This window comes from Sycon ciliatum, chromosome 8 (genome assembly GCF_964019385.1).
Source record: "Sycon ciliatum chromosome 8, ocSycCili1.1, whole genome shotgun sequence".
NCBI classification, from domain to species: domain Eukaryota; kingdom Metazoa; phylum Porifera; class Calcarea; order Leucosolenida; family Sycettidae; genus Sycon; species Sycon ciliatum.
Genome location: NC_088650.1, coordinates 10446090 through 10473633, shown reverse-complemented (window position 1 = coordinate 10473633; position 27544 = coordinate 10446090). Strand labels below are relative to the sequence as shown.

General features: G+C 48.8%; 1 protein-coding gene across 1 annotated transcript in view; it reads right to left on the bottom strand.

Moving 5' to 3' along the window:
• Positions 1-1269: 1269 nt before the first annotated feature.
• LOC135823346 (uncharacterized) overlaps positions 1270-27544 on the bottom strand; it is a 35037-nt gene continuing 8762 nt past the window's right edge. The window contains exons 4-8 of the mRNA XM_065336200.1: positions 20995-21776; positions 19367-19607; positions 11522-12003; positions 10771-11011; positions 1270-2497 (exon numbers count right to left, since the gene is read on the bottom strand). Coding sequence (XP_065192272.1) covers positions 2010-2497; positions 10771-11011; positions 11522-12003; positions 19367-19607; positions 20995-21776 — 2234 coding nt within the window. The 3' untranslated portion in view covers positions 1270-2009. The remainder of the gene's footprint in view (positions 2498-10770; positions 11012-11521; positions 12004-19366; positions 19608-20994; positions 21777-27544) is intronic.

The window sequence follows — 27544 nt, the reverse complement described above, 5'->3', positions numbered from 1 at the left end:
CACATAAGTATTATTAGTTCCGTACTCCGGAACATTTCACTGCTCAAAACGACGTATAAAAAAATCCGTAGCGCGTCTACGGATTTTGGCACGAAAAATCGTACTCCGGAACCTCTCTACTATCACCGTAAAGTCGTGTATAAAAGCCGTGGCTTCTATGACTTTCTTGCGGACATTTTGCAGGCTTCTACAATGAGACAGGCCTCTATACAAGACAGGCATTTCTATGTATTAAAACACTAAACCCAGGCTTATGAGTTATGTCAAGAGTAGATAAACAAGAGTGTGCAACTCGCGGATGGGTTGGCCCACGGCGGAATTTTTTGTTGACGTAATCTTTTCGACGACGCACACACTGCGAGCCTTTTGGAGAGGTTTCCCTCGTGCACTTGGCCGGGCTTTACACTACAAGGTCGGTGCCCAGCACGTGCTCACACTGCTCTGCGGCAAAGTCCGCGTTTCTGAAAAAAAGGTGACGTCAACAAAAAATTCCGCCGTGGGCGGGGCATCTGCAGATTGTGCAGGAGAGATCCGGAGTTGCACACTCTTGTTTATCTACTTGTCTACTCTTGGTTATGTACATGTGCCGACAGAGTATCTTGAAAACCAGGCTTCTATTCAAGACAGGCTTTTATTGGTACAGTCAGACCTCGCTTAACCGCACACATCCGTTTTCCACAAAAATATCCGGATAGGCGAGGGAACCGGATAATCGAACACACACACTGTGTGTATGCATGGCAAATGCTGTACATCGGTAACCTACAATTTTCTTCCGGATGGCGACGGATCCGGATAAAAGAGGACCGGATAAGCTACATTGTAGGTCCAGCGGATTCTGCCGGCAGAAAATTGGCAGAATTCGGTACTTTTTCTGGTAAGTTTCATGCATGTTTGGTATGTGGATAAAGAAATGGAGCAGAATTCGAGGAATTGCCCGCCATAAGGTTTGTATGGTTCTGCCAATTTCACTGCTTTTCGAGCAGAATCTGCCACCTTTTCGAGCAGAATCCGCCGGTCCCTAGTGTGACTAGAAAGTAACAGTATTCATGAAGTCAACTTTCACTGACCAGTACTTTGGTAAAATGTTTCCAGTTTTAAAAAGGACTTTCCCGCAAGTTCGACAGAAAAAAGCGTTTCTAATTACAAGATAATGAAAACAACGTAAAGCCGTGTGTTCCCAACTGGCGCTTGTACGCGTGAAACCATGCGTTCATGCGTATTTTCGTGGACTTTTGGGGGTGTCATGCGTATGGAAAAGCGCCGAACTGAAAATTCCAACATGTACTTTTCAGCATATGTGAGGCATGTATTGGTGAACACGTACATACCAGTCACTTTGACTGCCGGAATCATTAAATTAGTACACATACTCGAAGGCATCACATGCCCCAACATACGACTTGAACTGCAGTTTTTTTGATAAAAGACGAGCAAGAGGCGCAAGTAAATCTTGACTAGATAAAAAAAAAGAGGCAGTCAGTGAGTTTAAAGGAACAGCGAGGGGATATAATTGGGGTGCCAGGCATTGTATACAAGGAAGTAAACAACAGCGCTCGATCAGTGCAGCTTTGAGGGTACAGTAAGACTGGTATTAGTATCTCTTACTGGTGCGAGTTGGCATCGTGAGAACAAAGGATAATGATAATGATTCTGTTTAAAAGAAGGTTTGGATAACACTCGATATACTAATTAATGCAGCAGACTGAGATATGTAAGGTGTGGCCTGATGGCCTGATGTGTTTTGTGGAATTGCTTCAAAGTAGTACAGGAGGTACTTCTTGCCTTCTACATAGTGTTGTACCTAGTGCTGTACATTGTCTTTCACTTCGTTTTCCTTTTTATTACCCCCCCTCTCTATGGTATGGTACATGGTATGAGTGAATTCATGGTTTGCGAGCCATTCACGGGATTGACTCAGTCACGGCAATGCTTAGCGTTGTAGTCACAATCACAACAGTTGCATTCCCACGCACAACCGGATTGCGGTGGGACGCATCCCATGGCCATCAACACAGCACGTCACAATTCGGACAGGTGACGTCAGCTCGAAGCGCCGAGCGGCATTGGGGATGCGAAGCATAGCAGCACGTGTCGCATTGGTGTACTTCTTCCACAGCCGCCTCCCCGCAAATGACGCACGGTTGGCCGCCGCTAGCACGCGCACTACTAAGCACTGGCCCTGCTGCTTGCAGTCTTGGTGCAGTGTTTGTACTTGCATTCTCCATGCCTTGGACGGCCGGCAAGAGTGTGCTGGTGCTGCCGCTGGTCAGTGGCAGGGGTTGGCTAGCGGCAAACGCCAGCGACTGCAGTGCCAAGGCAGGCGCGCTGGAAACGCCAACCGCCCCGCACTGGGAGCTAGCGCCGCTCACCGCGGGCGGCGTGGACTTGACGTGCGGGTGGCGCCGCTTGAATCCGCGCCACCACCCCGTGCCGACCGATACTGGGCTACCCCGCTCTGACTTGAGAAGTTCCTCTGCCAGTTCTTGCACACTTTCTGTAGCCATGTGAAGGAGAAATGCACAACCACAAAAAAAAGAGATCAGCAAACACTTGAAAACCCCATGCCACATTTCAAATAAAAAATTCACTCGATATAAATATGTTACGAGAGTAAATTTCAATATGTCTCCAGGCCAAGTAGAATAAACCCATCGCAAAATCCGACTATCCCAGTCAAGATCAGTGGTGTTGATCAGATTTGTATCCATGCTTGATTTGCCGCAGCGAGATCAGGAGTGGCCGGGTTCGAATCAACGGACCCACCTGCTTTGCCTCATCTCACTGGGGACAAAATTACGCCCGATCGTCTGCCAGTCTCAAGTCGTAATCGCTCTATCGTACATGACAAGGAATTACAATCAGCTGCAGCCGGGGAAAATCTGCTTCACGTCCTGTATCTAGAGTTTCCGTCGGAAACGTCGTCTCGCAAGCACATGTCAGGTGGCATGCTGTAAACCGGGAAACCTTTGCGATCTGGCAACATTCACGATAAGGAATTGCAAAAGCAATCCGGCACCATGGTAGAACTGTATTAAAAAAACTAAGGGAAATGACTCAAATTACAACCATTTCCAGATTGGTCTGTGCTGGCAAATCGCGGACTAAAACCAGCGTTTCCCGGTTTACAGTAGTTTGAAGAGAGAGAGAGAGAGAGAGAGAGAGAGAGAGAGAGAGAGAGCGAGAGAGAGAGAGAGAGAGAGAGAGAGAGAGAGAGAGAGAGCGAGCGAGAGAGAGAGAGAGAGAGAGAGAGAGAGAGAGAGAGAGAGAGAGAGAGAGAGAGAGAGAGAGAGAGAGATAGAGAGAAAGATAGAGAGAGAGAGAGAGAGACAGAGAGAGAGAGAACAATGTACTAGAAGTAACTTAGGGAAGGGAGACAAATTTCATATTCGCCCCTCTCTCTCTCTCTTGAGTCAGGCAAGCGAGGACCTCCTGCCCTGTGTCACTCCCTTGGAGTACAGTCTAGACGTTTAGCCTCGTTTGTCCGGTCGCGAAGCCCGGGAACAAGTTCAAATCCTCCGCAGTCACGGCCATCCATGATAACACAGGTGCGGAAAGAACCCTCGAGCAACACGCTGTTCGATTCGTTCATAAAAACGAATACAATCCAACCAAGCCAGCCACAAATCGAGTGCGGGCCCAATACTGTAAAAGTAGTAGATCTTCAGCATGCGAGTCAAAATACTATTACAAGCATACTTATACCAGGTAAAAGTTTGCATGACAACCCAGCACAAATAAGATTAGACCAGCAGTGCTGAGTGGCCTTCACACGTGGATTGGGTAGAGGCTATGATCTGCAATAACAGGCGCGTACTGTGAGTCTACAAATTTTCGCCCATTCAAATTCCGACCTCCCAGGGCTAAAACCTATTTCAGCGACGTCAAATTTTCGGCCTGTACTGCTGCCGCCTGTATACATTGTCACACTGCACCCTGCAAAACAAATTTTCGGCCGCAAAAATTTTTCGGCCAAACATGACCAGGCCGAAAATAGCCGAAAAATAAATATGCACCGAATATTTGTTGACTTGCAATAGCCCACATAGGGCACAGGGGGGGGGGGGGAGGCATGTGCACCCCCCTAACAATTTTGACTTACGTTCAGCGTGCCCATAACGACCATGAATGACATGCACCAGCCATCCTACACATACATGTATGTGACTGTGCCCTTAACCCTTTCACCACTGTCGACGTATATATACGTCATGACGTCATGCACCTGCCCCACTGACGACGTATATATACGTCCTCAGTGTACGTCGCGTTTGTACTGATGCCTCAACATCAGTGGGGCCAGGATCTGTTCCTCAGTGGGCTGAAGGCCCTGATCGACGTGTACGCAGCGTATGTGGCCAGTCTGCACAGCAGAACAGCCGCGAGCATCGAGTTTGAAGTGCGTATTTTTGGCATATCGTTCAAATAAATTGTTTTGCTCAAAGGTCGTTTTCGTCATCTTGCCCTGCTGTTTCTCGGCAAGGTAAGTTGCTCAACTACTCTGTGCCGATGGCAGGAGTCCTGTGAAGCAGTGTGAGGCGGGTAATGACTCTGAGGATGATTCTGGAGACAGCGAAATTGTGTCGGAGTCGTTTTCTGAGGATTACGAATTTGCTGCTATTCAAAAGATCGCAGCTGACTCGGACGCAGGGGATGCTGGAGACCAAAGAGATTTGGAAAGCGATGCTGAAGTCTCTGACACCTAGGCATGGTGTTCTGAGCAGGAGCTATCTGTCGCGAGCCCGTTTGCTGAAGTTACTCAAGTAAACTGCGATCAAATTTTGAAGGTCAGATTTTTGAAAATATTTGAATTTGAAGTCAAGTGTACTGGTCAGGCATGCATGCAGATCACAATAGAGATGTGCATACATGTAAGTATTGTATGTTGAGTACAGAGCCCGGCACCTACAGGATGGAGATTGCTATCTATATGAATCCAGAATAATCCAGAATAGTCAACAATTGTGCAATTTTGAATCACTATCAGAAATTGCGCAGCCGATTGTTTCTTGAATGTTCATGCGTACGTACACCGGTACGCAGTATGCACTCCGCTGTTTAGGGAATGCTTCAGACTATTTTGATAGCTGGATTGTCTTGCCAGTGACTGTCCAAATCAGAGAATGAGCAGCATTGCATTCTCCATCAATATGACTTTACCTGTGCCGCGTACGTACGCGTGCGGCCAGCGATGAATCACCCTGGGATGCGCCGAGCACAGTAAGCCAACCGCTGCCACTGCACCGGCTGCTATTATAGCTGATGCAGTTGCTGTGGTTGCTACTCCAGTTACTCGGCATCCTCACTGTCCATCATATGGTTTTGTCTTGAAGTAGGTAGGGCACGGCTGTTATGCATGCATAATCCAGCGACATTATGTACGGTACGACATTTTCCCGTCGCCCCAGTGATCCATGATGCTGTCGTACGCGACCTTGCTGCCTTTTTCAAATCTCTGGAAATATTCGGCAAGGTTTCGCCTATGTTTCTGTCGATTCCAGCCGTTTTCTACGTTGGATTCGGGAAGTCTAAGCGAATTCACCTTCCTGCCTTCAAGCTGCGCAAGCAGATATTTTGATCGTCAAAATGCGCAATGGGAAAGTGAAGTTACGATCTTTTTCGTTTCGTTCTTCCTCGTCGTGCCGGCCATTGGCGTTTATCAGAATTGGCTCACATTCGAGGCTTCCTCCTAAGGGGTGCAGAATTTTTGGCAGCCTTCACGCCAATTTTCATTGAAAGGTTTGTCCTTTTCCTACGTCGTAGTTATATTTTCATTGCCGCCCAGATTATCGTTTTCGTGCCCAAGTCGATTTGCGTGGCGTACTTGGACGTCAATTGCAAGTGTTTGCTGATAATGCAGGACGAGTGGAAGTGTGTTCTCCTGCCTCAATGTCTAACGAAGACCCCGGTTTCGTCCGCCATAGGAGGGATCCGTGCATGCTTCGTTCTGGATGTTAGCAAGTACAAATCAGACATGCATCCAATGAACATTTTTTGAAATCCATGCTTTCGAAATGTATGTAGAAACAGGACATTGTGTAGAGATTTTAAATGTCAGAGATGCAAGATTCCCCATCTGTCTGAGGCCTTACGTGTAGACACATAGGCATGGGTTTTTTGTATTACTAGTGTTACTGCAGATTTAGGCCACGCACAATGTAGTCTTTCGACGATCCTGCTGAAAAGCACACACTTGCATGCGTAAAGACCATACTGAAATACTTCAAGTAATTGAACCACAACAAACGACAACCATGATGCAGCTTATATATCTTGCACTACATCAGCACTAAGCACAGCATGGCACTCAGGACAGGGCCGCTGGTGATGGCCGTACCCGGTTTTACCACTCTCGGCGTTCATGATAATTACATGTAACATGTTAAATATGCAAATAATTATGTAGAACACTAATAGGCTATCCTTGTACACTCCTCACTAGAGTCCCTTCTAAACTGCTTTCTACTTTAGTGAGGACTACTGTACAAGCTGCATTATGCAGAGTATCTGTTGCTACCGGAGTGTGTAGCCGAAACAACCAGGTTATTATTCTGATGCGAATAAGATACACAGCATCACGCATCTTCATGACCATGCCATTCCTATGGTGCTGGCTCAGGGCTTGATGGCAATGCAGTTCACCTGCTGAATTGACAGATGTCCATGGATTCATTTTAAAATAACAAGTCGGTCAAGTGAGAATTCAAGTCGGCAGGAATAGCGCAAGCTCCCACGTTCCACAATTCCCCAAGTATCGCCACGTTCCACAATTCCCCAAGTATCGCCGGAGTCGCATCAACCTCTTCTTCACATTAATTACAATACGGCGAATTAAATCAAAGCTGTAAGAAGCTAAATAATTCTGTGACTTGAAACAAGCATTGATAGAAGAATAACACCTATAGCAGGTCCATGTGCTTTAAAAGTTGGAGACTGGAAGATATCCTCTATTTGTACACTAAGGGGCCGTCCGTAAATATCGATGTTTTTTTAGAGACGATATTGGTGCTTCTCTCCCTTGACCCCCCTCCCTCCCCCCAGAAGACGCACATGTACATCTAGATCATGGAATCAATATTTTTGGATGCTCATGAAGTGCCCAGGATGTTGAGGGTCCGGTGTAGGCGTGAAAATCCCGCCGCACTCACGCAATAGCTGCATCGCCTGGGGGGAGCGAACCGGGTTGGCGCTGCAGTGCTCACAGCCATCGTGTACTGGTGTAGACAAAGCGGCTACGCTCGGGCTTGAATTTTTTCAAATCCTTGTTCAGACAGTGAAGACTGGAAACTCTTGTGGAGTTCGTCCGTGTTTGTTCGCACTGCCTCTACGTCTTGAAAAAGGTCTCCTGCAGGCATCGTTCGGCCGATTTCCACAATCAATAGCTCATTCTTTTGCTCTTGAAATTCGCCATGGGCGTACAGCTTCCAATTTTTGATTTTGTTCTCGTGTCGCGAGTTTTAGCTCCGCGAACGGAAGCTGGTTTCACATTTCTTGTATAGCCATTTAGACGTCCGCGTGCAGGGATCGGCGAAACTTCAGAGAGTTACATCGATATTTTTCTGATGCTCGAAAAGACGCACATGGCTCAAACCCCCTCCCCCCCAGACGCACCAATATCGTCTCTAAAAAAACATCGATATTTACGGACGGCCCCTAACAACACCAACATGGAAGCGTTGCGGGCAACCAATTCCGCCATGCTATGACACTTGATGATGTATTGTGGTACTTTGCTTATCACTGCAAGCCCACTGGTTGACTTGATCATCATCCATTGCTACTTTCATGACGAAGATCAGCAGTGCAACTGTGGCAATAAATATCACCGCCTCCAATGCCGCACTTATTGGAGGAGCACATTCTACTGGAAATGAAACACTTCAATGTTCAGTTAGTGCTGATCTGGAATAGTATGGAGAGTAGGGTGGTGAAGGGTTACACGCAAATTCAACATCCTTGCCGATGAGCACTGTGGAGCATGTGCAATGCAGAAACTGCTGACCAATAGTATACAGAATCTGATTTCCAGCAATCCTAATATCCTCATTGATCCCAAGGTGAAGAGCACACGCATGAAGAGACGTACATGTAGCTGCTATGTCATCAACTTTGCGTTGAGAGAGTAGCAGACGATCGAATTCTATCCTTCTCCAAGGTGAATTGCAATCAGTCTAACGATTTATTTGTGCTCTTTTCTTATGCACGGAAATCTGGCTGTAAGCTGTCCTCAGGGGAGAACATGTTCTAGAATAAGAGCAGTGGGGTTCCATCTGTTCACGTCATGATGGTAGTGAGTCAAGCAAACGTGCCCCCTTCTTGTTCCGAAGTTTCAAACACACCGAATTCCATGATGCACTACATTACTAGAATTTATTACACTGCATCGTCTTGAAAACAATTCCTGTATTGACTGTATTGACTCCAGGACATACCAACTTCAGTACTTCGCCGAAGGGAGGCTTCCAGGTCTTGGTGGTAGACTTATTCTCCTCCAGCATGGCCTCATACGACCTCCCCAAGGCACGAATCCATCGCCCCAAAAACAAAAAAACTTTCTTCGATAAATTTGAAAAATGTGCAGAAAGACTGCACGCGTCGGCACGCTGTGCGTACGCGAGCTGTTGCGATGCTGGTTGCTACGGTACGCCGCCATATTGATAAATGTCGCACTCAGAACAGCCGTGAGGGCTGCTGGAGGATTCAAGCTTTACGAGGCGCCCAAGAAAAAGAAAGACCCATTCTGGATCGCGAAGTCGTATATGATGCAAGCGCCGTATAAAACGAGTTGCTGTACTCTAGTCTAGGTTGCCGTAGAACACCAGGATCATATCAAGCATGTTATAATTATGACATTTCTCCATTCTGAAGTCAACACTGACCAGTTATAGCACTGCTTGCCATTGCTTGCCTGATCTTTGTCATCAATTGCCCAAATTGAATGAATTTTGAGGAAAAATCGCCAAAAGTCGCATATCTAAATATGGTGTTATGAGTCTCGTACAATGAAATCCTACACAATTTCTTTGGATTCACAGTGCATATGTCCATACCCAACATCTCCAACCAATTTTGGACCAGAATATGCATTTTCAAAAATTGCCATTTTTGGCCCAGTGGGAGGTGATTTTCTGGTCAGGGCTGAAAGGGTTAACCCTTTCACTGCCGCTGTCGACTGCAGTCGACAGCGCATTCATGCACTCCGAGTGCCATTGTCGACTTGCGTCGACGAGTAAACATGCAGTCCCCAGTGCTGTTGTCGACTTCCGTCGACAGGCAGACCTCACCCAGTTCGTGCCTCTATTTTCGAATATTGGAGATGTTTTGCCGTGGTAGACGGCCACTGGGCCCTGGAAGATGTCCATACCCATCGAAATACGCTTCCAGAAGTATGGGTTGCCATTTGAAAAAAATCGAACCAGCGTCATTGAAAATGCGCATCCGATTTTTAGCCGATCGGCGAGGAAGAAACCGGTTCTCACGCACTTCCACCTCGCTGAGTCGGTGCGAGTATTTTCCTCTTTCCCGTCAACTTTCATTGCACGGAGCATGGAATTTGGTTCAGACTTGATGCCCAGCTATTACCCAAGACTCCAGGCGGCTATCCGTTGCGATAGGCGGTTAGAGTCACGGGTAGAGACAACCAGATGATAGATTCCTAGCGGACGCATTCACTGCAAACTTGACGGAAACAGCGCTGGCGGCGGTCACCGGGTCCAGAACTAAAATTTTCTAAGAACTACCACGTTACAATGGCGACCACCACGGTCAAGAGACACTACAGGTATGTCAGCTACAACATTATTATAATTATTCTTTCTACAACGACACCTACCTCTGCTGGCTCTGGCTCAAAACCTGACGATCTACTGCAAGGCCAAGCTGATGTGAAAGTGAATTACACTCGCGAACGCTTGTCAACGGAACAGGGAAGCGCTTCACTCTCCGAAGTTGAAAAGTATTTGGACTGCTGCTAATGGGGAGAACAAACGACCACCATGGCGGCAGAACATTCCGCAGCCGTTCACCGACACGATCCGCTTCACCAAACGACTTACGAATGTTTCGTTCTCCGAGTTTTCTGGTGGCAGCAACAAGAATTTCGTCCGCAACGACAGGACGAAAGTCTCTCGCAACTGAAGTCCTGTTGCCACGAAGATAGAGAAGATTCCGCAAGCGATCTCTTCTGCTTCCAGTGTTGTAGCTCTCCTGTCCACTGGCATATCTTTCAATCCCAGCGAACGAAAAAAAGGATCTGCTTCTCTCTCCTAAACAACAACTAACTAACTTTACTTCGCGAGTGTCCGGGCCGATCGTGTACATAGTGTATGTAGCGCATGCGGCGCACGGCGCACTTTCGCATGACATGACACGCATTTTTGTACAGCGGCTGGCGCTAGATCGCGCAGCACGTTTGTACTTCGGATTTTGCGATTTTTTTCGACGGCAATGGCTTCCTTTATGAGTTGTCTACCTACGATGTATACTTTGGAAAGCGATATTCCGTACAGAAAGTACCAAAAAATCCAGGAAAAGTAGGCCTTTCGATTTTTCGAGCTGGAGGTAAAAAGTGCCTGGCAGGGAGGGGGTGTACAGCTCAGCCGACAGCCTGGCAGGGAGCGCCTTGTCACCTTGAGTGGTCAGCTGGCAGTGAAAGGGTTAAAGGGGGACCAGCACCCAGCCCTGAATAATGAATTTTAATACGTGGCTTGGCCTCCCTGTTGAGAACAACACAATAGATTAGTGAGTGTGAGAACAGGTACGTCTTCTTACTTTTCATCACTCCATAGCCATTCCCCGCCATAAACTTGCAGTAGTCAGCCAGGAGGCTTTCGAGGCCAGCGGATAATTTCGCCGGCCTGCCGCGCACCGATGACTGCCCATGCAAACGGCAGAACAGGGTCGTTCGCTTCACGCCGTGAGCAGCAGCTGACTGTCGCAGCGATCTGCCACTAGCGATGTCTTCGATTGCTGCGTCCATTGCACTTCTCTGAGGTGGTGCCGGGTGTGACGCCTGGAAAAGGGTCGAAGAAAGAGAATGTTGAAAAGACTCAAAAATCCACTTATACTTTGGTACCTATACTAGCAAGACAAGAGAGAGGAGATAAGCACTGCCATCAACGTGTCCAGCTCTCTCTCTCTCTCTCTCTCTCTCTCTCTCTCTCTCTCTCTCTCTCTCTCTCTCTCTCTCTCTCTCTCTCTCTCTCTCTCTCTCTCTCTCTCTCTCTCTCTCTCTCTCTCTCTCTCTCTGTCTCTCTCTGTCTCTCTCTGTCTGTCTCTCTGTCACTCTGTCTCCCTCTCTGTCTCTCCGTCTGTCTCTCTCTGTGTCTGTCTCTGCCCGTCTCTGCCCTGTCTGTCTGTCTGTCTCTGTCCCTCTTCCCCCCCCCCCCTTCCTTGCTACAATATGAGTGAATTCATGTGCATCAGACTCCAGTGAAACTTTCTGACTCCATGAGGGTAGAAGCAAAGCATTTGCATACGTTATGGTGCAATAACACAATGTAATACACGGGCAACAGCATACCGTTTCGGAATTTGAGCTGATGACTTCACCGCCGATTTCTTCTCCGAGTGTCGAGTGGCATTCGTCATGTGATGAGTGGTGGCTGCCAACACACTGCTCCGGTGCTGTGGACGCTTCTCCGGGAAAGACACATACGCGGATGCCGCTGGTAGGGCAAAGTGGGTGTTGCGGTATGCTGGTAGTGGCGAGGGTACAGCTGGGAGCTGGTGCTGCTTGCATACTGGCTGCATTGTCCTCGTGTGCCCTTTCCATGCCGCGGTGAGTATAGAGCGAGTCGCCAGCGAGTGATTTGGCTTGGCACACGGCGGACGCCAAGCACTGCAGTGTCGGCAAAGGCGCTTTAGCACTGTCGTCTGTGCCGGCAAGCGAGGTCCATTCGTGCGAGTAGCGTCGCTTGAATCCCCGCCACCATCCTTTGCCAAGTGTCACCGTCAGACCCTGTTTCGACTTGAGGAGCTCCTTCGCCAGCTCTAGGACTTTGACTGCAGCAAGGCATAGCAGAAATGCACACTACAATGTACATTCGCTAAGCGAGGAGGTGTACTGTCTTGGTCACAAACTGGGATGTAGCCATCACATGTTTACAGGGCGCCGAAGTGATGGCGCTAGATACCCGGCAATGCATGCCAACGAAGGTTCTGGGCGCAAACACGAACACATGAAAACCTGAGCGTTCCGCTTCCTTACGGGAGTCTTGTCACGGCGAAATTCCTGGATTCCATCATAGCTGATGAAGACCAGCAGCACGAAGCGGCCTAGTGTGTACAGCTGAGATGCAGTTGTGCCGCAGGAGGCCTGCTCAAATGCTTCTTGTACGCATTGTATCACAACAATGATGTAGTCCAGGGATTTCGCCGTGACAGCAATCCACTTGAGCTGCACACTCGGTTTTTCTTGCACTCTCCGCACTAACAAACTACCGGTAAGTACCTCGCTGTTCAACAGATCTCAATGTTCTATAAGACCTGTAGGAGGAATGTTACATTGAAGTTTAAATGTACAAGGCCTGGGGGATGATTAGATGCGCAACTCCAGTCGGAGCTGGCCAACAGGCGGGCCGGGATCTCGGGCTTATACACACATCCACTACCGTACTTCCCCGAATAAAAGTCGCACCTTTTTTTACACTAAACTTCAGGGCCAACAAAGGGCCTTACAATCGAGCATGATCTACTACTGAAGTGAATGTATTGAAACAATATATGGACCCGAAATTAGGGGTGCGACTTACAATCAGGGAAATACGGTAAATATTATGATTATTATCTCGTTTCCTTGGTGGACTGTTTAGTCATAAAAAAATTTCATGGTTCGCCTGAGACTCAGTTAGACTGAGTTTTCAGCATACACAGGAACGCCACCACCCTGCAAAGACCTCCTAAGGGGCCGATCACACTGAGGAAAGTTTCGGAAAAATCTGTGGTTACCATGGATATTTGCCGCTGAGCAGGAGATTTGAGAGATCTAATTCACGCGATGAAAATCAGCTCGAGGCCCCGCTTTTCCGCCGAAGATTATATTCATCCGCGGCTTCCACTGGATTTCTTTGAGTTTCCTTGTTTTTGTTTTATTGCGTTATGAAGTGGAGCGATACTCTAGAGGCTGTGCTGATGCAGCTCTGGCCCAGGAGCAGGGCTGACAGACTGCCAGAAGCGAATGGTGACAAAAAAATAGCTCGTGTGGGTGAGATTTTTTCATTGCGCGTATCCAGTATGGCCGTGATGAAAAATAGAAAAAAATTATTCCCGGTTTATAATCTGAGGATTGTTCCCTCAAAGTGACCGCCCCTATATAGTCCGCAGGCAAGGGTTGGAATTTATTAGATAAAAAAATCTCGCTCCCGCTCAGGGGGGGGGCCAAGTTTGCTTGTGGCGAACCGAAAGAGGACCCCTTGGGCTACTCGAAACTACTTTTGGGTATCCCCGGAGCTGGGGCTTTCGTGCGGAATAAGCCCTTTTGGTTCTAATTTTCGGAACGACCCCCAGTGCGCAGTTGTCGTCTCTTGTGATTTTGAGTACGCGGAGAGCCTGCTCAAATTTGAATTTCGCTTTCACGTGGCGCAGCACGTGGGGCGACACTGCAGAACTAGAAGAAATAAAAGCAGTTGGATACAAAATAATATAACACGGAAAGCCGAAAAGGGCTTACTCTACACGACAAGCCGATCCATAGGCCTCGTAAAAGACCTCGGCGGACCTCGGTCTTTTACTCGGCCTATATTTCCCATATAGACCTCGTCTTGGTCAATATCCTATACATATAATGTTAGGTTGTCCTGTTGTGACCGTGGCTGCTTTCGTGAGATTTCCTGAACTTAAAGGGGAACTGTCACCAAAAAATTTCTTTGTCTTATCTTGTAGTTCTTTGGCTCCTGATCACGATGGTGTTATCCGTTTTTCTCTGCGATGGCTGGAAGTGGGTGAAAACTTGAAAAGAAGGTGCCCAAAATTGTCCCGAAGTACCGAGTGACGTCACGCCGGACTTGACCTCCACGCGTACATTAGTCGTCAAAAACGAAATCCAGCCCGTGTGCTCGTCGATCGAGCTAGCTGTTCCAATGTACGGTGCACGTGTGCCTTTTGAACTGTAAGTTACACAGATGGGTACGTCGTACCGAAGGAGAATGCCAAAGAGGCAGAGACCCACGTGCAGCTACACAGCCAAATCAAAATAAAAAGCAGCTGAGCTTTCACCTTTTTGACTTCTTCCGCGAGGATCTTTTATTTTGTGAGCACGGAAGTACGTCGTTGTTTTGAACTTTTCGTGTGAGGAACAACACGATGATGAGTGCGTATGCAGAAAACAGTACTCCTCCGGCCGGCGATAGCACCACCAACCCGAGCCCCAAAGGAACGCAATGTAGTTACGTGAAGGCGATTCATCTGGCGATGTTGCTCAAGATGCAGATGACGAACTCCGACGTCTTTCATTTCAGAGCCGGGTGGGCAACATCGCCACCTTCGATACAACGACATCATTTTCAAGTACGAGGTATGTGTGTCACACTAACAGCAAACAAACATCCTTCCACTCCTTCGTAATCACAAATAAAACAAAGAGCTGGAGCTTCGTGGAGGAAGTACCAGTGCGACAAACTGCAGTCGACTTTTGTTTATTTTGTCCCTTTTTGGCGTTCTCATTGTGTACAAAGTACACATCGAGTGTCCGAGTTCAGAAGGCAAGCGTGCACCGTACATCGAACAGTTGGCTCGATCGACGAGCACACGGGCTGGACTTCGTTTTTGACGATGAAAGTACGCGTGGAGGTCAAGTCCGGCGTGACGTCACTCGGTACTTCGGGACAATTTTGGGCACCTTCTTTTCAAGTTTTCACCCACTTCCAGTCATCGCAGAGAAAAACGAATAACACCATCGTGATCAGGAGCCAAAGAGCTACAAGATAAGACAAAGAAAAATTTTGGTGACAGTTCCCCTTTAACATTGGCGCCCAACGTGGGGCTCGAACCCACGACCCTGAGATTAAGGGTACATACAAACACCAACCGTAAGTCGGTGTTGTTTTGGTTGGTGTTTGTGGTCGGTTGTTTTGCTTCGTTTGTTCTCGTCCTGGGTGTGGGGCTTCATTCATCATCAATATAGCGAGTATGTCTCTTTCTCCGGACCAAGAACTGGCAGCAGCCCTCCTGATTCCGCTCCCGCCCAACTCACCGCCCTCGTCGCCTCCGCCCCAAACACCGCCGCATCCCAACTGCGCAATGCTGGAACCATGGGTCATCTCCCCATGGGGTTCGCCGCCGCGATTTACCGACTGGGTGCGGCAAGCACCATCGCCGCCGTCGCCGCAGACGCCCGTTCTTCCGCCCGTACCACCGACGCCCGGAATTATCAGGCCGGCACGCCTGGACCCCGCGCGTCGCCAACTTGTCTTACCACCACGCCCTCCATCAGTGGAAGAACTTATCACGGCCATTCATCATCAATATAGCGAGTATGTCTCTTTCTCCGGACCAAGAACTGGCAGCAGCCCTCCTGATTCCGCTCCCGCCCAACTCACCGCCCAACTCACCGCCCTCGTCGCCTCCGCCCCAAACACCGCCGCTGCATCCCAACTGCGCAATGCTGGAACCATGGGTCATCTCCCCATGGGGGGTCGCCGCCGCGATTTACCGACTGGGTGCGGCAAGCACCATCGCCGCCGTCGCCGCAGACGCCCGTGCTTCCGCCCGGAATTATCAGGCCGGCACGCCTGGACCCCGCGCGTCGCCAACTTGTCTTACCACCACGCCCTCCATCAGTGGAAGAACTTATCACGGCCATCCGTAATCGACTTAGCATACGCACGTACCGACCGCCGAGACGCCACCAGATACCTGAGCTGAGCAGTGTATTCCTGCCCTGCGCCACAATTTCTTTGTGTGGTTTCTGACTTCAGGCCATCATGACAGCATACCAGTATCATCCAACAAGCTTGAAGTAGATTCCACGCTCAACCGCTGTGTGAGGTCCTTTGCACAGGACCTAGTGTTCCAGTGCACAACTATCGTGCCACCAAAGCATGTTGCTCTTGGTTTGGCTGTACACCATCTTCACAGAAGTGAGCGATTAGTGACCATACTCTACAGATTTGGCCATTTGTGTTTTGCTTCGTTTGTTCTCGTCCTGGGTGTGGGGCTTCATTCATCATCAATATAGCGAGTATGTCTCTTTCTCCGGACCAAGAACTGGCAGCAGCCCTCCTAATTCCGCTCCCGCCCAACTCACCGCCCTCGTCGCCTCCGCCCCAAACACCGCCGCCGCATCCCAACTGCGCAATGCTGGAACCATGGGTCATCTCCCCATGGGGGTCGCCGCCGCGATTTACCGACTGGGTGCGGCAAGCACCATCGCCGCCGTCGCCGCAGACGCCCGTGCTTCCGCCCGTACCACCGACGCCCGGAATTATCAGGCCGGCACGCCTGGACCCCGCGCGTCGCCAACTTGTCTTACCACCATGCCCTCCATCAGCGGAAGAACTTATCACGGCCATCCGTAATCGACTTAGCATACGCACGTACCGACCGCCGAGACGCCACCAGATACCTGAGCTGAGCAGTGTATTCCTGCCCTGCGCCACAATTTCTTTGTGTGGTTTCTGAGTTCAGGCCATCATGACAGCATACCAGTATCATCCAACAAGCTTGAAGTAGATTCCACGCTCAACCGCTGTGTGAGGTCCTTTGCACAGGACCTAGTGTTCCAGTGCACAACTATCGTGCCACCAAAGCATGTTGCTCTTGGTTTGGCTGTACACCATCTTCACAGAAGTGAGCGATTAGTGACCATACTCTACAGATTTGGCCATTTGTGTTTTGCTTCGTTTGTTCTCGTCCTGGGTGTGGGGCTTCATTCATCATCAATATAGCGAGTATGTCTCTTTCTCCGGACCAAGAACTGGCAGCAGCCCTCCTAATTCCGCTCCCGCCCAACTCACCGCCCTCGTCGCCTCCGCCCCAAACACCGCCGCCGCATCCCAACTGCGCAATGCTGGAACCATGGGTCATCTCCCCATGGGGGTCGCCGCCGCGATTTACCGACTGGGTGCGGCAAGCACCATCGCCGCCGTCGCCGCAGACGCCCGTTCTTCCGCTCGTACCACCGACGCCCGGAATTATCAGGCCGGCACGCCTGGACCCCGCGCGTCGCCAACTTGTCTTACCACCACGCCCTCCATCAGTGGAAGAACTTATCACGGCCATCCGTAATCGACTTAGCATACGCACGTACCGACCGCCGAGACGCCACCAGATACCTGAGCTGAGCAGTGTATTCCTGCCCTGCGCCACAATTTCTTTGTGTGGTTTCTGACTTCAGGCCATCATGACAGCATACCAGTATCATCCAACAAGCTTGAAGTAGATTCCACGCTCAACCGCTGTGTGAGGTCCTTTGCACAGGACCTAGTGTTCCAGTGCACAACTATCGTGCCACCAAAGCATGTTGCTCTTGGTTTGGCTGTACACCATCTTCACAGAAGTGAGCGATTAGTGACCATACTCTACAGATTTGGCCATTTGTGTACGCCCAGGTGCTGGAGAGACACGGATGGCCGAAAGCAAACTCCGCAGCAGGGAGGCTACTGACGGCCTTCCGGATATTGTCGTTCTCTCCATGCCATTCTTTCACGTTGCTGACAACAACGACCTTAACGAAGAGACATCGGATGGAAAGGATACGACCCATTGCACCAACACCATTGTAGTCCAACCCGTGTTGCAGCCTGTTCCACAGCCTGTACCGCAGCCCGCTACGCAGCCTGAACAGCAGTCTGCTACACAGCCTGTGCAGGCTCCTTGTTTGTAAATATTTTCTCAAATGCCACTGATATTGCATTCCGTGTATTGACGCTATTCTGTTCCATTCCAAGCAATGCTATTGATGTAGTAAGACACCTCCGATCATCATGAACATTTGTACACAGCTAGGTCTGGGCCTTGGCTACTTCATTCCAACGCAATACTGTTGGTATTTAATCTGAGATACCTAAATTGGGAATTATCACCTTGGTTGCTATGGTAACACTCTTCAAGAAGTATCCCATCAATTTGGTCAACAAAGTTTCTGGGTCAAGTGACACAGATCCTGAAAGCTCTAAGTATTCTCTATCATATGCACATGGCAAACCTTTGTCCTTCTCGAACGGGAGCGAAAAGTCACTTTTTTGCACCTTGGCCGTGGACTAAAAGCGGTCGAAGCCCAGGCTACCAGTCCCAATTAACTGTGGGTCGCAGCACTGCGGGAAAAAATCCTTCCGCTTCCAAGCAAGACTTGAACCTGGTACCCTCTGTTTCTCAATCATGGTCTTAGACCATCCCACCATGCCTGCCTGCCTGCTAGCAAGAGTACATGAAAACCAGAGTGTGCAGTTTGGGGCCTTTTCTATTATGGGTGTCTGTCATGGCAGAATTCCGTGATTACATCATATTTGGCGCAGATCTGAGGCGGGAAATGGCGTAGTGCGTACAACTGAGCTGCAGTTGTGCAGAAAGAGACCTGCCTGAATCCTGCCTGTACGCACTACATCACTAAAATGATGTAATCACGGAATTCCGCCGTGACAGCAACCCATCCGAGCTGCACACTCTGGTTTTTATGTACTCTTGCTACTAGTCATAACTCGTAAATTATCGGTCCTTTCCCTTTTACAAGAATAGCATTGGCTCAACAACCGAGTTATAAAATGAGTTTGGACTGATTACTGTAATTTCACAAATTTTCGGTGTACTTTTATTTTCGGTACTTTTGGTTCATCTGTTTCATACCTAAAATTTCAATACACCAAACAAACACTAACACACGTAAAAAAATATACTCCAATTGGGAACTGCTTCTCTGTACCTAAAATTTCTGTTCACCTAACCTGGCCTTTCCCCCTCATACCAAAAATATTGAGCACCGAAATTTCTGAAATTAGAGTATCCCCCACTCGAAGCACCATTCAGATGGTGCACACAGGATGTATACCGGACCGCCAGAACGGTCAAAAAGTTGGTCCGGTGATAACCTGATCAACAGGACCGGTTGCGGCGGGCCTAGTATGGCGACAGGTTTGGGGGTCTAAACGGGTAAGGTGTCATTTTGAGGAGATGGAGTGTGTCTAATTCCTGTAGTTCTGCTGAACGGAATGAGAAATGATGAAAACATGAGGGGATATACATGTTTTAGATGGATGTGTGACCACTCCCTTATCCAAACATGCTCCTCATCCGGACCCCTTGGAGACAGCCCCACGCCCGAGGCGTGCGGATAATCGGCACTCTACTGTACTGTAGTGAAATCACTACTAAAACCCCATAGTATGTTATAACCAGCGTACTTTATACCGAAGTCCCGCGATAGTTTCCTTACCCCGTTTTATCGCAACGCCCTCCTCTGCAACTTGTTTGCAGCGTTCGACCAGAAGATCTTCCAGATCAGACGGTAAGGTTCTTCGCCTCCCCTTGATCGATGACTGCCCACGCAAACGGCAGAACAGCGTTGTTTTCTTCACGCCGTGAGCAGCAGCTGACTGCCGTAGCGACCTGCCTCTAGCAATGTCTGCGATTGCTGCGTCCATTGCACTTCTCTGAGGTAGTGTCGGGTGTGATGCCTGGAAAAGGGTCAAAGAAAGAGAATGTTGAAAACACTCAAAAATCCACATGTACATTACATACTAGTAAAACAAAGAGAAAGGAGATAAGCACTGCCATCAACGTGTCCAGCTCACTGAAACAAGACGGCTCTAACAAGAAATTGCCTAGCTGTGACTCGGTGACTAGTGCATACAGCATACACCACACAGCACACGAGCGGTGCTGTCCGATGACTGCTTCGCGAGTGAAACGCAGTGAGTTACAGCACAACACTTTTCTAGGCCCTTCATGTGCAGGAGCCTCTCCACCCAGGTGTGTCAAACACTCACCCGAGCCTCCACGGCTCGTTTCTAGTGAAGTGGAGGTACTCTAGACCCAGGGCAAAGATGAAGATCAAGGTGACTGGATTTGAGTTTACTACAGCTCAGATGCAAAGAATTCATGCATAATATGGCAGAGTTGAAGGCAAAGTCTGTATGCAAAGTATCAGGCACAAACTTTCTGAAGACTCTCTGCGAAAAGCGTACTTGGAATCTGGAAAAAATACGTCAATAGCAGATCAACAGTGACACAATCGCACAGCTGATTCTCTAGTTCTCGCCTTCGTGACGACTATTTTTTTTATATATTTTTTTATTTTTATTTTTTACAAAATACACAACTCACCGGCACATGGGGCTAGCATGGGGTGAGATGGTGCTGGCGGGGCTTGCCATGCTCAACCGACCAGAGGTCTCGGCATCTTCACATGGCAGGCATAATGAGGCCAACGTACCGCGACAGACCCCATGCGTTGAGTTGCACACTTGGGAGAGAGGTGAGGGGGTTGTTGGCTCTTGCTTTTACTGTGCTACCTCTAGTGTACTAAATAGTAGACCAGTATTAAAATACATATTATTTACAGCATCACTGTAAAATTGCCCCGGATCATGGAGTTCTTTGTGATTCGTGATGTACGCACCACGCATTTGCGGTCGTGACCCCAAACGTAGCCCAGTCTCTATCGGTCTGAGTGAGTAACCTCAGTCAGTCTTTCCCAGCCTCTTCCACTGTGAGAGGTTGAGCAAGGCTGAGAGAATCATTCACTCTCCCCCAGTCTCTCTCTCTCTCTCTCTCTCTCTCTCTCTCTCTCTCTCTCTCTCTCTCTCTCTCTCTCTCTCTCTCTCTCTCTCTCTCTCTCTCTCTCTCTCTCTCTCTCTCTCTCTCTCTCTCTCTCTCTCTCTCTCTCTCTCTCTCTCTCTCTCTCTCTCTCTCTCTCTCTCTCTCTCCTTGCTACATTATGTCATGAGTGAATTTATGTGCACCAGACTCTAGTGAAACTTTCCGACTCCATGAGGGTAGAAGTAAAGTATTTGCATGCGTTATGGTGCAATAACACAATGTAATACACGGGCAACAGCATACCGTGTCAGAATTCGAGCTGGGGACTTCACCACCGAGTTCTTCTCCGAGTGTCGAGTGGCATTCGTCATGTGATGAGTGGTGGCTGCCAACACACTGCTCCGGTGCTGTGGACGCTTCTCCGGGAAAGACACATATCCGGATGCCGCTGGTAGGGCAAAGTGGGTGTTGCGGTATGCTGGCAGTTGTGAGGGTACAGCTGGGAGCTGGTGCTGCTTGTATACTGGCTGCATTGTCCTCGTGTGCCCTTTCCACGTCGTGGTGAGTTGAGGGCATGTCGCTAGCGAGCGACTTGGCTTGGCACACGGCAGACGCCAAGCACTGCATGCTGGCAGTAGTGAGGGTACAGCTGGGAGCTGGTGCTGCTTGCATACTGGCTGCATTGTTCTCCTGTGCCCTTTCCACGTCGTGGTGAGTTGAGAGCATGTCGCCAGCGAGCGAATTGGCTTGGCACACGGCAGACGCCAAGCATTGCATGCTGGCAGTGGTGAGGGTACAGCTGGGAGCTGGTGCTGCTTGCATACTGGCTGCATTGTCCTCGTGTGCCCTTTCCACGTCGTGGCTAGTTGAGGGCATGTCGCTAGCGAGCGACTTGGCTTGGCACACGGCAGACGCCAAGCATTGCAGTGTCGGCAAAGGCGCTTTAGCACTGTCGGCCGCGGTATCAGGCGAGCTCCATTCGTGCGAGCGGCGCCGCTTGAATCCCCGCCACCATCCTTTGCCAAGTGCCACCGTACGACCCTGTTTCGACTTGAGAAGCTCCTTCGCCAGCTCGAGGACTTTGTCTGCAGTAAGGCATAGTAGAAAATGCAAACTACATTCGCTAAACGAGGAGGTGTGCTGTCTTGGTCACAAACTGGCATGCAGCTATCACATGTTTATAGGGCGCCGAAGTGATGACGTTACGATACCTGGCAATGCATGCCAATGAAGGTTCTGGGCGCAAACAAGAATACATGAAAACCTGAGCGTACCGCTCCCATACGGGTGTCTTGTCACGGCAAAATTCCTGGATTCCATCATAGCTGATGAAGACCAGCGTCAGGAAGCGACCTATAATATATAATAAAATTTGCAGTGCGTACAGCTGGGCTGCAGTTATGCCGCCGGAGCAATGCTCGAACATTTTTTTGTACGCATTGTATCACAAAAGTGATGTAGTCCAGGAATTTTGCCGTGACAGCAATCCACTTGAGTTGCACACTCGGTTTTTCTTGTACTCTCCGGACAAATAAACTACCGGTAAGTACCTCGCTGTTCAACGAAACTCGATGCTCTTGAAGTCCCGTTGGAGGTATGTTACATTGAAGTTTAAACGTACAAGGCTCAGGGGATGATTAGATGTGCAACTCCAGTCGGAGCTGGCCAACAGGCGGGCTGGCGGGACCTCGGGCTTGTACATAAATCTACTGAAATCGTGTTGTGCGCCTACGTGTCAAGCGGGCTGGCCCGGCAAGCCAGGAGCTCGGCCTGGAGCGCCTGGGGTCATGAGACAGTTCTCACGCTCATTCAATCATGCTGTTACTGGTCACAAGGCCGGCTTGATGTTTGGTTTTTGCACGGGGTGGGGGGTGCAAAGAATTTAATGTAAGCGAGAAGCCGATGCAGGCTAGGGTGCTTGTTGGTCAAATGTTTGTTTTTTTAGCAGGGAGTTGTAGCACATAGGGATACGACACGAGATCCTAGTACCCGAAACGATGTGCGCTTCGACCCCAGATTTTTCAAGTTCTGCTTAGTCGGTATGTCGCGATTGCGTCTTTGATCTGCTCCTCCCCGAGCACGGCACGGACCAGCGCTGCCATGTGCGAGTGTGTATAAATCGGCACTGCCCCAAGGGCGACTGTGGACTGTGACAGGCCATAAAGATCTGTACTGCATAGCAGCGGTACTGACTGAATATGACTGAATATGTGTAGTGCATAGCAGCAGTACTGACTGTACATGTATATCCAAGGTCAAGTTACTGCTATACAGGCACACAGCATTGTCTAAAATAGTACGGTAAACGCCATAATCATATGTAACCGAGTGTGCTGTTAACGAGGAGAAATCTGTCGTTAACCCTTTGCCGGTCTAACTCAATGTATGTGAGGGGTGGTCACGCAAATACATGTACACACAACCAGCAATACTCATAGAGTCATAGCTCAAGAACCATGGTTTACCCATACCTACATCACATTGTGATGTAGGTATGGGTAAACCATATAATTATTTTCAAAATCTGTATTCCTGACCGCTTCCAGAAAATTCAAATATGACTAGGTCCAGGCAAAGATAGGGCCCATGGTAGCCCTTCAAGCTGAGAGAAAATACAATTGCGAATGAAATACACGAATATCACAGCACGAAGGACATACCAAGTTCGTGATGGAGCTGAAGTCGTACGATAAGCAATCAGGTACGTCTTTACAAGAAATGTAGGCTCTCTACAATACCGCCATTGAACACCAACACCTCGCCATCGGCGATACGCCAGCAGCAGCAATTCCCATTCCACGATATCGCAGTTTCGGTTTGCTCATCTCAGCGCTGCTCGCGTCAGATTCACTCTCGCTCAGATGAGTACTCAGGCGCGAGCTTACGCATGCCATGATTCTCACGGCCAGGTGAATCAGCTGATCGCACCTGACGAGTCCTTGTGACAGTCGCTGTCGCCGTGTCGGCAGCAAGAAGGCTTCCTCTCTGTTTGGAGAATTTTGTTTCTTCATTCGTGGACGATATATTTTTGAACTAGCAGGACTCAACGGAGCTCTTTTTCTCAACACACTACACTGCAAAACCTCCCGGGAGATCCAGCCTCGACTGGTGATGTTACTGCTCTCAGAACGCTTGTCAAACACGGCCCCAAGAGATGCACTCGCATTCTTGAAACGCGCGCATGGCGGATGGTCGTCTTTTCCAATTAGTAGGGAGGTTCTGCTATACGTGAAACGTAGAGAAATCACGTAGAGAGCAGGTGTCTGGGTTAGAGTCTACGGCTTCGCGTGTTTTGGCTCCAGACTTCTACGCGGAGATGGGGTTCTCTACGTTGTGGCACACGCAGAGAAAATGCGTACGGATTTGCTGGGTATCGATCAACCGCATGCAGAAAACTGCCAAATATGGAAGGGGAAATTCCCAGTACACATTCCACGTGACTTCTCTAGGTGAAACGTAGAGCAGAACAGCATTTCTTTACGTTACGGGAACGCGAAGAAAGTTCGCGTGATTCTTTGCGTCGCGTTCCCAAAACGTAGAGCAGAACCTCCCTATTAGGGGAATTCGCACCCCGCGTACGGATACGAAACGAATCACGCGGCTGATTCGTCACCTGGGTTCGAGGATTCGTCAGAGTCCCTGCGCGGAGAACTCGTTTTCACGAATGGAAGCCTCTTCATTCGTGGCACGCTCCGAATCCGTCAGGTACACATTTATTTGGATAGGTACACATGTTTTGCAAGGTACACATTTTTCCCTTGATTCCATGATCCATGCACGTGTGCGTGTAAAAACCCGTACGCCAAACTACCGGCGCCCGCGGCCGTATTCGTAGTTGCCATGCACCACTCGCGAAACCTGAAATCTGTTTTCAACGAAACGATTAGGGCCTGGTCAGACTGCGGCAAATTTTGGTTGCCTGACGAAAACAGAACAGCGTCGAGAATTTGAATCGCGATCACACTACACATGTGGGGAGAGTGAAAATTCAAACTTCATTTCGAGCGTCAAGTGGTAATCTCCACGAACGACGTCAAATTCCTTCTCCTTGGGAATCGCCAACACCTTCAGTGCAATCCTTGCAACCATCCTTATGAGTTTTGTTGCTGTCCGTGGCCAATTAGCTCCTCGATATCGAGATGAAAAAATCAGTGATTATCAGCGTCAATGGCGTATCAGCGTCAAATCCTGTTTGGAGCGGAAAAGCGTGGTCCGTTCTTGCTTTTTTTTTGGAGCGTCAACTCCCGCTTTTGCCGCTCTGGCGGCAAGTTACTATGGAGATTCGGATTATAATCCTAGGATTATTTCGATTTTGCCGCAGTCTGACCAGGCCCTAACGAGCCGAATCAAACTTTCGTTTCGCATTCGTTTCGTAGCAAATGCGAAAGGTCCCTATTTCAACAAACTTCAGTCGATCGATACGGCAAAAATAATATTAATTTGTTAATTGTATGAGGAAAATGTTGGACGGCCTCTGCTGGGATGACGACTACACCATAGCTCAGTGGTTAGAGCATCGCTGGCTACAAGCGAGGGTCCCTGGTTTGAGTCCTGGTGGTGACGGTCAATTTTTTCTTCAGACTTTTCCCGTTTGTCTCTTTCCCTCAAACCAGTTTGTATGGTAAGCATGGTTGTTTTGCACATCGTCAGAAAGCCTTGGACCTCAGCTAGCTAGCTAAGCGTAGAGCGCCATTTTAGCTGTCTCCTAGCAACAAGACCCCAAAAAACTGAGGGCCAAACGTACCGATACTATAGAGGACTTACATCACCTTTTTGGCGCCTTCCCGGTGTCCACCCAAAGATCACCCATAAGACAAGTCCGTGTCCTACGGTAAAATGTGCTTGGGTGGCAAAAAGAGAATCAAATGTGCAAATGTGCATGTTCGGTGTAGAGGGGACGGTTTCAAATAGGACAGAGGTTGCAAACCGGAACGGACTCAATATTCACTTTCTCTCTTGGTATTTTGATTAGAAAACATATGTCACAGTGAGACTACGATGTGTTATACTCCGAGCCAAAATTTCATGGCTCTGCGATGACCAGAAGCGCCATACCAAGCAGGTGAGTTTTTGACGTGTTGCTTCGCACTGCGACTTGAGTTTTACGACTTTCGAAAAATCAACTTCTTGTCGCAGGTAAACAGCGGCTCGCCTCTCGCCAATAAAGCACCGCATACCAATCAAAACTAATGGAAGCACACACAAGGCTCATTGTTACTCTGTACTGGCCGTCGTGGAGCGATAGCAATTACCTAATTTCAGACCCAGAGTGAATTTGACGTGCACTCTAAAACGTGTCCGGTTTGGAGCCACCTCTGATTTGAACTTTTTTGAAGCGAAAAATTGGGCAACTTGGAGGCAATGGGTCAACACAAAGGAGTGGCTCAGTTCGATTGACTCTGGACCCAGAGCAAACTTCAACATGCCAGTTTCCTTCCACAAACATATTTCGAGTGAAAAATCAACGCTGATGATCGGTTTGGGTCTATACAAATTTGGCTGTCAAAGCGTCCCGGTATCGAGCCGTCCCCTCTACCAGGTGTACGGTTCAAATGATGTTGCAGGCCGTCGCAGTGGTGATGAAGCACTTTTGCTTTTCTTTGATGTGGTGAATAGTTTCGGTAAGTCACGAGGATTACTAGCCGCAGTTACTCTACTGTTTATTCCAGCCTTGAAGAGGCGTTGCCGCGAGAAGATTGACAGAATCCGTGGGCCCAGTACATTGATCCATATTTACCCATATTTACCTATGGACGAAGACCTTTCAGCCAATCCCCCTGCGTTGGGTATCCAGGCCTCTCTAAATATTTAGTGAATGTCCCCAGCACATATGCAAAGGACTCTCTAAAGTCTTACAATAGCCCTGATGGATACAAATGCATGTGTCTCATTGCTGGCTGGGTTGGCACACTATCGTGTCTTGCCCAATCGAAGGAAGAAACAACAATTGTCAACAAAATTCGTTTGCAAACGTCAGGCACTCGCGGAGTGTTTTGCCGAACCTGTCCATCCTTGGGTAGCTGCTGAATTACCTGGAATTGTTCTTGGCGCACACTGCACTTGCATGGTGGGCCTGGGAGAAGCATGCTCCCATGTTGCTGCAGTGCAGTGTTGTTTTGACTGAATTCACGTTGGAGACTGAAATGTGATGTGTGCTGAATGTCAACACCTACGCCACTGGGTCACCAGTGGCTGGCACCGTCAATGAACACTACACGAAAATAGTGTACATGGATTTTACTTCAGCTGGGCAGAAATTGGAGCACCGTGCCCATAACCTACAAGTAGTCTCACTTCTCTTTCGCTGCCTGTGCCTCTCTCTGTCTCTCTTGCTTTGCATGCCTGTCAGTGTATCCATGTGTGTGTGTGTGTGTGTGTGTGTGTGTGTGTGTGTGTGTGTGTGTGTGTGTGTGTGTGTGTGCATGCGTGCGTGTGTGGGTTTTTCTTCCTTATCAGTACGAGTATGACAATGTTGACATGTGGTGGCTGGTAGCACGAAAGCTGACAAAGTCAAACGCCGTCATCATCATTGCTCCTATGTAGCAAAACAAGCTGGTGTAGTGGCGAACTTAGTTGTCCTGATCTTAATACACGCTGATGAATGCACATCCAATACAGCAATTGTTTTTTCCTGGTCGTCCCTCGACCTGGCATTCTCCATAAGCAGTTGCTGATTACCGGTAGAGTCCTCCATTACTGCCTTTGCAAGAGTTACATCAAGATGATCCTCACCACAAGAAGATCAAGAAGCTGAATACATGTACCTAATTGACCAGAAAGACAGAAGATGAGGGATACTAGTATGTGCCGCAGCAGATGAAGAACTGCACAGCGCAGCAACCAAGTGGGAAGC